This window comes from Saccostrea cucullata, unplaced genomic scaffold (genome assembly GCF_032062105.1).
Source record: "Saccostrea cucullata isolate Sc308-1 unplaced genomic scaffold, CSIRO_AGI_Scuc_v1 ctg190, whole genome shotgun sequence".
Lineage (NCBI taxonomy): Eukaryota > Metazoa > Mollusca > Bivalvia > Ostreida > Ostreidae > Saccostrea > Saccostrea cuccullata.
The window spans coordinates 112,501-124,026 of NW_026931523.1; the positions used below are offsets into that span (position 1 = coordinate 112,501).

Sequence of the window (11,526 nt, forward strand, 5' to 3'; positions counted from 1 at the left end):
GATTGCCTACAGTCTTTCAAAAAACGGTAATTTGTATGTTCATGGCACCTTCTTTAAAATAATGTAAAAATTAATATAGGTATCCGGACTACTTTTCATCTAATTTCAAATTGAATTTCATGAAAATACTTTATTTTCTACATAATTTTATTAGATCCGTAAAGTAGGAAAAAAGAAAGTTGAAAGTGATTATGACGTCATAATGGATCTAGCACCAAGTAATTATCTAAAGACATTTACTAGACTTGACCTTAACATGATATTGGGAACAAGAGTTAATAAAAACACAATAAGACGTTAAAATGTTTTAATTATCTGGTTGTAGTGAGGAAGTGGTTTTCAGACACCTGGATGATTTTCTCCAAGAAGCGGATGCTATATTTCAAAAAAGTGGAAACACAAGTCAGGAACTGGATTTATGCCTCATGCTGATCCAATGTATTGAGGTAAATTATTTATATTTCTTCGTTTTCATTATAATGTATATGAATGAAAAAAAAGTTAAACTTGAAATACATATAAAGCATGTCATTTGTTTTGTAAACTTCTTTCCCCCTTTTTTCAGGATTCTCTGGTAGAACAGTCCGCGAATCTTATCCGTTATCGTGAAATAGAATGCATAGAAAGTTTGATCATGAATGTCACAAAAAGCTTGCAAAGTAAAACTAGGGTCATTGACAAAATTCAAAGCATTGCAGCAGCAAGATTTTGCCTTGAAATGATAGCAAAGTATTTAAAGGAGAGTTACTCATCGAAGTCTGTATCAGAAAAACGTTGGTTTGAAGAACTTTTCAGAAAAGCAGCAATCTTATGTGATTTGCCCATTGATCATTTAAGGTACGTTAGATAACAGAGTAATGTTGTTTGGCTTGAATTTTAAATACCCAGCATGTTTTGATAATTCAGCTTATACTTTACAGAGTGTTCCTTCTCACTCACATATGTCGATCGTATGGCCTAGACTTGTATCACTCCCTATTGAAGTCAGAAGAAACCTGGATATTTCCTTTTCAAAAAGCCGAAAAACCGGTAAGGAATTTGTAGAAAATTCTTAATTACATATAACATAGAATTTTAAATATATTTGTAAATTACAGTAACTTTTTGAAATGTTTTTTCTTAACAATATCTTTTACTTTAACTTCAATACGTTCAATTGAAAATTTTCAATCCTAATATATGTCATATATATTTTTCAATCTTGTTTTGTATATATAGTTCATTTGTTCAAAATCGATCTCTTAATTCTTTTATTTCTTTAATTTTCAAAAGAAAATACTAATTTTGCGACTAAGTGTTACTCATACTTGTTGATATTTTACAGGAAGTTAATAATATCAAGTTATGGGTTGGCATGCTTAGTATCCGTTTTCGTTTCAATTGAAAACATCGCTTTGATTTATGTGAAAATTATTTCAAATAAGTGACACTATTTGAATTTTTTCGTAGAGACACTAAATGTTATATCAAAAAATCTTTTTTTGTTGGTATCATTTATAGTAAGAATGAACAAAAAGTACTAGTATGTTTTATACCTTTAAAAAAATCATAAAATTATTTTAAACTTTTTTTAAAATTCAGATGCAAGAATGTCCGGATTATTTCATTGTCTTAGGAGATACCTACAGGGAAATAAGAGAAAATATTGCAGAATGTCTCTTAGTGAAGGAAAAACGTGTCCGTCTAAAGGTTCAACTTTTTGTCCATAGTTTTGCTAAATTTAGTGTGAATTTGTGCTATATTTCAAGCTTTGATGTTCAAATGTACATATTGGCCATTCATTATGAATTATGAAATATTGTACTAAAATAAAAATGAGAACTTATAGCCAATTTTTTGCAAAATCGTATTAAATTAGGTTCCATGATGAAATTCGTGCTGATTTAATTAATATTTTCCTTTTATTGATTTAGGTGACTGCACGTTCCGTTTCCGTACAATTTTCATATTTGCTGGCTCTGATTAAAGAACTGAAAATGAAAGAAATATACTCCAACGGAGAGATGGAAGTGACTGGTCAGTTTGTAGAAGGTCTCAAAGGAGAGTTTACTCGACAGAACTTACAAATTGTGCTGGTAAGATAGCAGTTAAGGAAAAATATTTTGCAAAGTCGTTTAAAGCAGTTGTTTTTCCAAGTATCGGTAGTTGATTGTTTTGTTTTTTATTTGCACAGTTCTGACGAAACTACAGAATATCTGTAAATTATATTGAATATACCGGTATAAAATAAAAATTCACACAAATGTTGTAAGTAAGAAGACCGAATTATCCAGTAGGATGAATGATTATGATGACTGATATAATGAATTAATTATTAAGCAAAGTTTCTAACATATAAGTGCTCATATCAATTTTTTTTTGAATGAAAGAGTCATTTATATTGCTTTGGTTTTATAGACATTTTTGGATGATGTTCTGGGAGACTCGTTTGCAAAGTCTTGCAAACATTTGCAAATTCGATACCACCAGGATCTTAAAGGCCAAGGAATAGTCCTGCTAATTATCCACTTTTTAATGGTTCTAAAAACCCTGTCGTCAAATGAAATTCTTCAGCCATTTGTTCTTTTGGCTACACATCCTAAAACAATGAAGGTATCAATTTTATCAATTTTATTTAAGAAATTAACTTTTATAAAATATATATACTTGTACAAACACATTTGCTAGAAGCCGTACATGCATTCATAACTATTTAAAATTTAATTTGAATCTCGTGTTGCCAAAAATCTCGGTCAAGTAAATTAACCAGAGTCTCTAATAAATGTATGTATTGTGAAAAATAAATTTATTGGTATACCAAAATTTAGTGTTTTGTCTCCCAACAGAAAAAAGTTAGAGTAAATTATTTTTATTGAGTAAATCAGGTGTTTAAGTTGTTTTATTACCATGTAAACAAATTCGTTTTGCTACTTCATAGGGCTCCTTTTTACCAACAATGCCTGAAGAAGGTTTATCAGCGGAAATCAAAGCAGAACTTCAGCGGATGGAAGAATTGGCCAATAAACACTACCATACTGTGACTTGGTATAGTAAGTATCAATTTCTCTCACAGATTTGAGAATAAACTTTTGTCCGAATGGTTAATTGTACACATTACCTATCTAATGGCTAATTTTTTTACAGGATGTCCAAATGGTCACCCATATGCTGTTGGCGATGTAAGTAAAGGAATATTTCCATCGAAGAAATAAAAAAAAATATCCGATATAAAGTTGCTGTGATATTTTAATTCATAAAAAGAGAAAACTTACCTATATACTTTATATATGAAAGTACATTGTTCTTTTTAAAAATTTTTGTTCACAGGGCTAAATTAGAAAAAGAGAAAACTAAATTGAAAGCTTTATTTTGAAATGTACATTTATTCTTTTTCAAATTGGAATTCACGGGGTTTACTTAAAAACATAAAAACTGATAATGTGTTTTTCAGAGGAATACTTTAAAACATAAAATTTCTGCGGAAATACCCAAAGGCTTTTCGATATAAAGATTGAATGGTGAATTTAACACTTATTAATCAATTGTTTTAGTGTGGAAATCCAACACAGTTGGGACATTGCTATCAATGTAAAGCTGAAATAGGAGGACAGTCTTCTAAATTAAAAGGAGATAACGTAAAGGATACCGGGTATATATAACTTTCTATTAAATGCTTTTGTAAATATACAAGAATGTTTATAGATATCAAATATGCAGGAAACATTTCTAAAAAATGTATGCAATAAATCAATAATTTTGTTTTATAGATCTGACTTCAGTCAACCAGGGCACATTTTGGGATCACCGGACGGGCGGGGATCACACGCCATGTCAGAGAGAACATTGTCGCCTGCTTCTACTACATTGCTGCGATTGATTACACACATAGCGATGTTCATTGGAGCCAATGAACACTTAGATGTAAGATACAACGAATATATTTTAAATAGATTGCCATTCATTTACAGTATATTTAAAATTCTTATTAATAATTTTAATTTGTTTAATATTCGTATGTGATGATAAACATCAGGATGTGTGTGGCCTTATACAGCCAGTCATTCCATCAGACATGGTCCCTGACTTTCTTTGGGAGCATATCAGTAAGGACATTGATATTTTAAGGACTTCATTAGACCGCAGCATCGACGACTTGTTTATGTTTCTGCACTCAACAATACAATCGTTTGTGGAGAATGACACATCATATTCTGGTAAGACGCTGTTAATATTAAAAACTGAAAATGTCTCGCGGTTTATTTCTTGTTAAAAAAAACTATACTAATTTAAACATTTATTTTGTTTAAAATTCTTAACCAAAGAAAAGAAAATCGGGTGGACATACACATAAAACACAGAAGACTAAAATATGTAAATTGATTATAAAAAAACTAAGAGTTGATCTGCAAACACTTTTGAGTACACGCATTATATTAGATCCTTTTTGTTATAAAGGGATCAGAGGTAGAGTAACTATGCAAATGCAGTACGACCTATCCACCAAGAAAGGAAGATCTACTTGGGAGACAGACATTGATAGGATGTGTATTTCCAGGAAATTACAGGTATTGACTGGTCAGGATACCTTATTTCTTATTTGAACTTGCATGTCAGTAGAATGGAGAATGTCTATAGATTTTATGTCTGACATTCCTTCATTCCTTGATTTCAAGAAATACATGTATCCTTTTGTGAAATAATGAGATTTTGTTATTATACATGACTTTTTTTTCTTTCGACGATAGATTTTATCTTTAATATGAATTTGTCATTTTAAGACACATCAAGAATTCTTTGACCGCTGCACCGAACTGTTGTCTAACGATAGGAGCATTGGTATGTTGGCTGTTTGTTAAAATATCTTGCCTTTATAAAAGAAACAGTCTCATCTATGACTTATGGTAACAGACAGGAATGAATTGGCATGCATTTAATTTTATTCAAAAATGTAACAAGATATAAAAATGCCAATAACTGTCAATAATTTTTATAAGGACTCTGTTTAAAATTGAGATAAATCTAATAATTACTTATGTTTATTGCAAATCGTTGATGCAATTTTACATTACGTGTTTGTTTTTGTTAGGTTCGGATCCATTTTTGAAATTAGCCTTCAACAAAAATACTAGTGACTCAGACACGTTTTCAATGGCAAACGTGGAACTTTCTCCATCTGTGTGGCAACATAGGAAAAAAGTTACTTTCGAACAATTTGTTCATGAATTTCATGCAATGATAAAGGACAGGCGGTTTCTGTTCGGTGATCGATACTTTGTTCTGAACAGGTTTTTACAACAGGTAAAAAAAAACAAATGGAACTTTGAGTTCGGCTTTCTCAATGACACACTTATTAACATCTTTTTTGTGAAGTTTTATTGTTAGGTTTTTTAAATTTTGACGTTATATAAGAATGAAATTTTCTCTGTTTTCTCAGGAATTTTATCTTCGTCACCTACACCATATTCCAAAAGTTCTCCAGATGCAAAAATTACTCCTATCAAAGTATGGTAGACAAATCACACGTGAAGAAGCGACTGAAATGACACTTCAGAACAGTATTGACCATTTTCATGATGGTACTGACCACTTCTTTTTTGCATAAAAATGTTTTCAAATATCTTAAATTTAGGATTTTATTTACTTCAACTATGATTAAATACTGTTACAATGAATATTTTTTAATAAGAAAAAAACCCACTACTGAACTCTTTTGGAAGCCTAACAACTTTATATTACTTTACATTTAGATCCGGCTCAGGAGATAATTGCCCAAGGAGTTTCATCAGTATGTGAACTCTGGAATAGTTTACGACATTCAATTGCACTTGTTTTACCTTTTGAAAGAAACGATGAATTACGCGCTCTCCTACAGCGTGACATATGTACTGAAACTGACAGTCTTCGGGTTGTGTTACCAGAAAGTCAAGGAATCGGTGTCTGCATCCGGATTATTTTCGAATTTTTGATCGGAAAACAAAATGAATTTATAACAGCAATTAACTCAAGGTATTCTTTAAAGATATATCTTCAAACAATTTAAATTTTTCCCTATATTTAAGCATTTCTAATGTTTTTTTTTCTCTAGAGGAAAAAATCGGAAAACTGGAAAGAAAAAATTATACATAAAAAAAAGAAAATTGAGAAATTGATTTCACTTTATTTTGTTATGTCTAGATTTCAGAAATCACAGAAAGTAACGGTGGATGAATTGGCACCAACACATTTCATCGGCTTTAAGAGGGAAACTGACATTTTTCCAATCGTCCTAGCCAATTGTAATTATACATATATGCAAGATGAGAGCACAAAAGTAGAATACGATTTTGAGAACATACAAGCTGTTTTACAGGACAGGATACTATTTGGAAAGGCAGTTATAGATACAAGTGGAGGTGTAAGTCGAAATTTGATTAGCAGTTTTCGGATTGAAAAGTTACCAACATGTAGTTTTGCACCAAATATTGGTGGATCATTTTTCCAATCTTCTAAATTTGAAACTAAAAGTGATGCAAGAATTATGATAAAAACTGTATGAAAAAGAATTTTAAATACACAAATACTAAAAAGGTCATATTTAACTTCAAGAAGTTTTCATTGTAGTTCACATTGATGATGTATAAAGCAGATGCCTCAGTATCGTCAAAATTCACTTCTCTCGCACTGAAAGTTCCACAGGTTTGCAAATGATTAATTAATGCCTCTTATCGTGTTTTGTTGTGCATGACTTCGATTCCACGTACATTTTTGAATTTTAATACATAAAATCAGTTTTACATGTAACACACTTCCTTCGCTCCGTTTTGAATATATTTTCTTCGTCTTTAGACATGCACGTCTTTCTATGAAGTAGAGATTTTATTATGTCACTTTCATTTCAAATTGTTAATGTGTTATTACTTTTAGGAAGCATTAAATAGAGGAGTTCAAAGTCAAATAACAATGGAGTTTTCAGACTTGCCCGATGTTTACAAGACAATAGGAAATATCGATACTGTGGTGAATTTCCTGCTATCTATGAACTACCCACCAGACCTGTTGCTTAATTCGTTCATGGAGGAAACATTACAGATGAAGCCGTTGTCTAGTCATAAGGTTTTCTATTTTACCTATTAAAATTGCATAGGATGTTCTGTTCCAAATTTTGCATTTAATAGTTGAGATTTAAAAGGGTTATATAGTGTCGTAGAATGGTTTGTTATTAATTAAATAATTTCAGGCTGCTCAGTGTTGCAAACTTTGCCACGTCAAGTCATTATGGTTTTTACTTACCTTTGAAAAGACAAAACGTCTTCACCACAGTGAAAAGGTAAAAAGGAGAAATTAAACAAATATCCTATTACACAAGTAAAACTGTTAACTTTTTTGTCTGCATAAGGTACTATATATGAGGTTACTAAGTAAAATATTTTTATTAAATCAAATTATTTGAAGGAGGCCTTTGATAGCATCAACAAATCTATACAAGAAGAAATTCCCGCAGAGAGTAACAACGAACTGGACATTTATCTCAGTGAACTTTCTCTGGAAAAGCTGGAGATCTTTCTGGAGCAGCTGCTAGAGTGCATTCTCTTTACTTTAAACTGTGGGGAGGGTGACATTGGCTCTTATCAGCACAGGTACTCTTTATCTATTTAACAGAGTCTATAAATACTAAAATACATACCAAAGTAGAAATCTGATGTTATATGGTGTATCTTAATACTAGTACTTAGCCCATATGGATCGAAGGCTCCAGCGTGCACTTGGGATTGAAAGGTGTCCACGTCCTTATGTTATGAGTCAGTTGTAAACTTTATGTATTCAACTTCTTAAGATTCAACCTAATTTGCCACAAAGTATATATATATATATATATATATATATATATATATATATATATATATATATATATATATATATATATATATATTTGTACCATAGTTAGGTGTGATTTCTTTTGTTAAAAGTGTGGGTTTTCTGTACATAACCCACACTTTTCTATAACTCCGCCCATCGAGTCGGGACAAAAGAACTATTTATAAAACGATCATCCATGGTTTTTAAATGAAACAATCATACGGGCTTGTTATACCAAATTTAGGAGAGTAAAAAGGAGTAAAAATTTTCAATTGTATACAGCATTTTGTAATAAATAACAGTTGAAAACGTCCATTAATACTTTATCTTTAGTTAGTGAAGAAAAAAACTTCAGAAATCACTTGATTTTTTAAACATCTTTTTAAATAGTGTAATGACCAGGGTGACATTATAGTACATTCCAATATATCGTTCTTTTGATAACCAACGAAGGAAACACGGTACATACTTCATGTAAAAACAAGTGTACACTACTGTACATAAATAACCTTTTCGATTGCGGATCTAGCCGATCAAAGATCTAATTTTCCTTAAATTGAAACGTACATATAACCCCCATCAAACAATTCAATCAACGTAACCAATGTGCATGGCAAAGTTTGTATCAGGTTTACAAAATTTAAGTTCAACCAAGTTCATAATAAATTTAAATTACTAGTATGTAATTATTTATATATATATATATTCTTATGTCGCTTGCGTGGCCCAGTATGCCCTAGAGTATATATATATATATATATATAGTATAAACAAAGGTCTCGTGTCGCAGAAGGTGTTATCTCTCATGCTCAATGACCCTGCGTGCCGATTATAGGGCAAAATTTGTAGCAAAATTTGAAAAGTATTGTATACAAATCACTTACCCTATATTCGATGGACGTGGTCAGATGGACACGAAGGAGCGTAAAATCATATAAAATCCAAATGCATCTTTGAAACCACATTTACACTTAATGTTTCAATCACGCGAACCAGTCCGACCGATTCCTACGCTGACTTACGTTTTTGAAAACTATGGTACAAGTCATTTACCCCATATATATATATATATATATATATATACACATAACCAACAGTATGATATATACTATACATATATATATATATATATATATATATATATATATATATATATATATAATTTGCAAACATAAAAGCAAGATACAAATATTGAAGATTCTTGTGTACGTTGATAAATTTTAACTCTACTAACACAAGTACACATACCGCATGTCCTGAAGACAAAACATTTATATACAGTATAAGTATTTTTCTCTCATAGTCTTGAAGGTTACGTTTTATTATTGTAAGGTTGAGCGACTCCCTCATGGTACATCTAGAAAGTCCAGAGTATTTGGAAGTCGACTTGAAATCTTTCCGGTTAGAAGACTTAGAGGGTTTGCCTGCAGATATACTGGCTGTGCATTCAGTAGAAGTTTGGAAGAGAATTCATAGATATATCCTCAGTGGAGAATAAATTTTGGAGATGAATGATCTTGCAAAAGAAACAGATTTTATCAAACTATCCATAGACATCAAATTCTGACATGAAAAATTTACATTCACTGGGGAATTCGTTTGATTTGAATTTGTTTTATCGAGTGAAATATTAAAATCATTGATAGGATTAAGTATCAAGCATGGCTTATAAATACATGTATATGACCCTTCTCCATTAAAATGAATTTTGTTTTTGTTCGCAAAGGATAAATGATCATTATTATTGATAACCTTTCTTATTTAACCATAGATTATGTTTTGTTGAAATATTATTATGTACATAGATATGTGATATTGTATTTTGTTAATAAATGCATAATTAAAAATATATTCGTCAATACTGAAACGCCTATACATAAAAATAATTAGACATAAGATAGCTGATAAAAATTATGTATTAAGTTCTCATTTACATATACTTTGATTTTCATAAATATATATTGATATACATGCAAAATGGGATGTGATATATACTATCCTTTCAAACATGTAAAACATTTGCAACATAATGTGTTAAACGTATTTTGAATATACATGTATATATTTTTGATATCTTTTAATTAATGTATTATTTTGATTTATGGACATTGAACTTAAAGTATGCATGCATCATTGTCATTAAACTACTTTTACGTTAGGCAAGCAATATGCATTACTACTTTATTTGTAATTTCTGAGATATATATACATTTATGTAACCCCCAATACAACAATTGAAAATACCATTGTATATTCAATGGTACAAACATTTGATTTTTAGTGAACAATTTGTGCATGTGATAATTTTAATAAGTCTATTTAAAACATGACACAGTTGACTGAAACTTGCATTTTTTCAATAACATTGTTTTAAAAAACATACGATGGTGTCTTTTCAATTTTTAAATCAGGAGAGTAATATGCAGATCAATATGCATAGGCATTTGGAACTTAACAACATACAAGTAATCAGAGATTACAGAGCTAACCTCAACGAATATTGTCTTTATGATAGGCAAGTCCCGTAATTAATCATCTAGTTAAAACAATTTTTGCTTGATTGGTCTTGCACTTTCTTAGGAATAGACTTGCATGTATCCAAAACGTACACAGCACACTCATTCGCAAAATGTTCAGTCAAATCTTTACTTGTGCTTATCCCTTGAAGCATCATCCCAACAAGTTTGGTCCAGGAAGCGCAAACAGTTACTGTATTGTATTATAAGTTGCCCGATTTTCTGATTGACAATCCTTACAATCCATCGGAATTCTAATGAGTACCAATTGCGCCCCGCTATTAGCAGACCTATATCTGTATTCATATGAAACAGAATTTTGTTAGCACTTTTACATAAAAAAAGACACTTGCTTTTGCCTTTTAATTCGACAATTAGATATATGGAGGACGTACATGTGTCATCAATAAGCAGTAGAGACTACTTTTATTCATATGTCGACTCGACATATCCCAGTGAACTTCATATCAAAGATGCCACTAAGTCGGACATATCTGAACAGTATTCGGATATTTTACTAGAAATAAACGTTAATGGCAACCTTGAAACAAAACTTAATGATAAACGTGTTCTAACATTTTCTAGAATGATTCAAGCTGCTGACAAAAAAGGATATCAACAGTCTCGTTAAAGTCGCCATATTGCAAGTCCTATGGTCGATACAATGATCTTGTTAGTATGTATATCCATCCAATCTATCAGTAAGTAGAATGTTGGCTGACGTTTTTCATTCTATTCGTAATTCAAACATGGGTTTGTCCATCGATTTTCCCTCTTGTCCAGTCATGACAAGGAGTACACGGTGGGTATGACAGGTCGGTAGGGGATGCTTACTTCTCCAAGGAACTTGATCCCACCTTTGATATTCTTAGAGGACTCTGTATATTATTTCGTTTGTTATACTTACCAGTCATAAATATACATAAGGATATCTTCCCCTTATTAACGTTCATAACTCGCGGGCAAGCGTTTAAAAGAATAAGATTCAAACACTTATAAGTCCGAGATTACATCTCAGACGCTTGTCCAAATCAGTTCATTTTCCGGCATGCAACAGAACGTTGATACTTTTTTTGGCAGAGATTTTCTTTTGTCTCAGCCAAGGAGTGATACAAATACTTTGTATTTGTATAGGATATTTGTATAAGATACTCTCTGAATGCTTTACGTTTAAATATGGAAGAAGCAAGTATTA

General features: G+C 31.1%; 1 protein-coding gene across 2 annotated transcripts in view; it reads left to right on the plus strand.

Annotated features, from left to right (window-relative positions):
• The window catches only part of LOC134232805 (E3 ubiquitin-protein ligase RNF213-like), a 73,122-nt gene extending 62,676 nt beyond the window's left edge, over positions 1 to 10,446 (plus strand). For both annotated transcript variants that reach the window (XM_062714781.1, XM_062714782.1), the window contains exons 69-90: positions 326 to 446; positions 566 to 837; positions 921 to 1,029; positions 1,582 to 1,689; positions 1,914 to 2,075; positions 2,398 to 2,592; positions 2,918 to 3,029; positions 3,124 to 3,158; positions 3,531 to 3,628; positions 3,747 to 3,900; positions 4,013 to 4,193; positions 4,435 to 4,544; positions 4,758 to 4,815; positions 5,066 to 5,277; positions 5,414 to 5,555; positions 5,727 to 5,985; positions 6,154 to 6,373; positions 6,580 to 6,654; positions 6,883 to 7,071; positions 7,196 to 7,285; positions 7,411 to 7,595; positions 9,148 to 10,446. In XM_062714781.1, coding sequence (XP_062570765.1) covers positions 326 to 446; positions 566 to 837; positions 921 to 1,029; positions 1,582 to 1,689; positions 1,914 to 2,075; positions 2,398 to 2,592; positions 2,918 to 3,029; positions 3,124 to 3,158; positions 3,531 to 3,628; positions 3,747 to 3,900; positions 4,013 to 4,193; positions 4,435 to 4,544; positions 4,758 to 4,815; positions 5,066 to 5,277; positions 5,414 to 5,555; positions 5,727 to 5,985; positions 6,154 to 6,373; positions 6,580 to 6,654; positions 6,883 to 7,071; positions 7,196 to 7,285; positions 7,411 to 7,595; positions 9,148 to 9,313 — 3,253 coding nt within the window. In that variant the 3' untranslated portion in view covers positions 9,314 to 10,446. The remainder of the gene's footprint in view (positions 1 to 325; positions 447 to 565; positions 838 to 920; positions 1,030 to 1,581; positions 1,690 to 1,913; positions 2,076 to 2,397; positions 2,593 to 2,917; positions 3,030 to 3,123; positions 3,159 to 3,530; positions 3,629 to 3,746; positions 3,901 to 4,012; positions 4,194 to 4,434; positions 4,545 to 4,757; positions 4,816 to 5,065; positions 5,278 to 5,413; positions 5,556 to 5,726; positions 5,986 to 6,153; positions 6,374 to 6,579; positions 6,655 to 6,882; positions 7,072 to 7,195; positions 7,286 to 7,410; positions 7,596 to 9,147) is intronic.
• Positions 10,447 to 11,526: the final 1,080 nt, after the last annotated feature.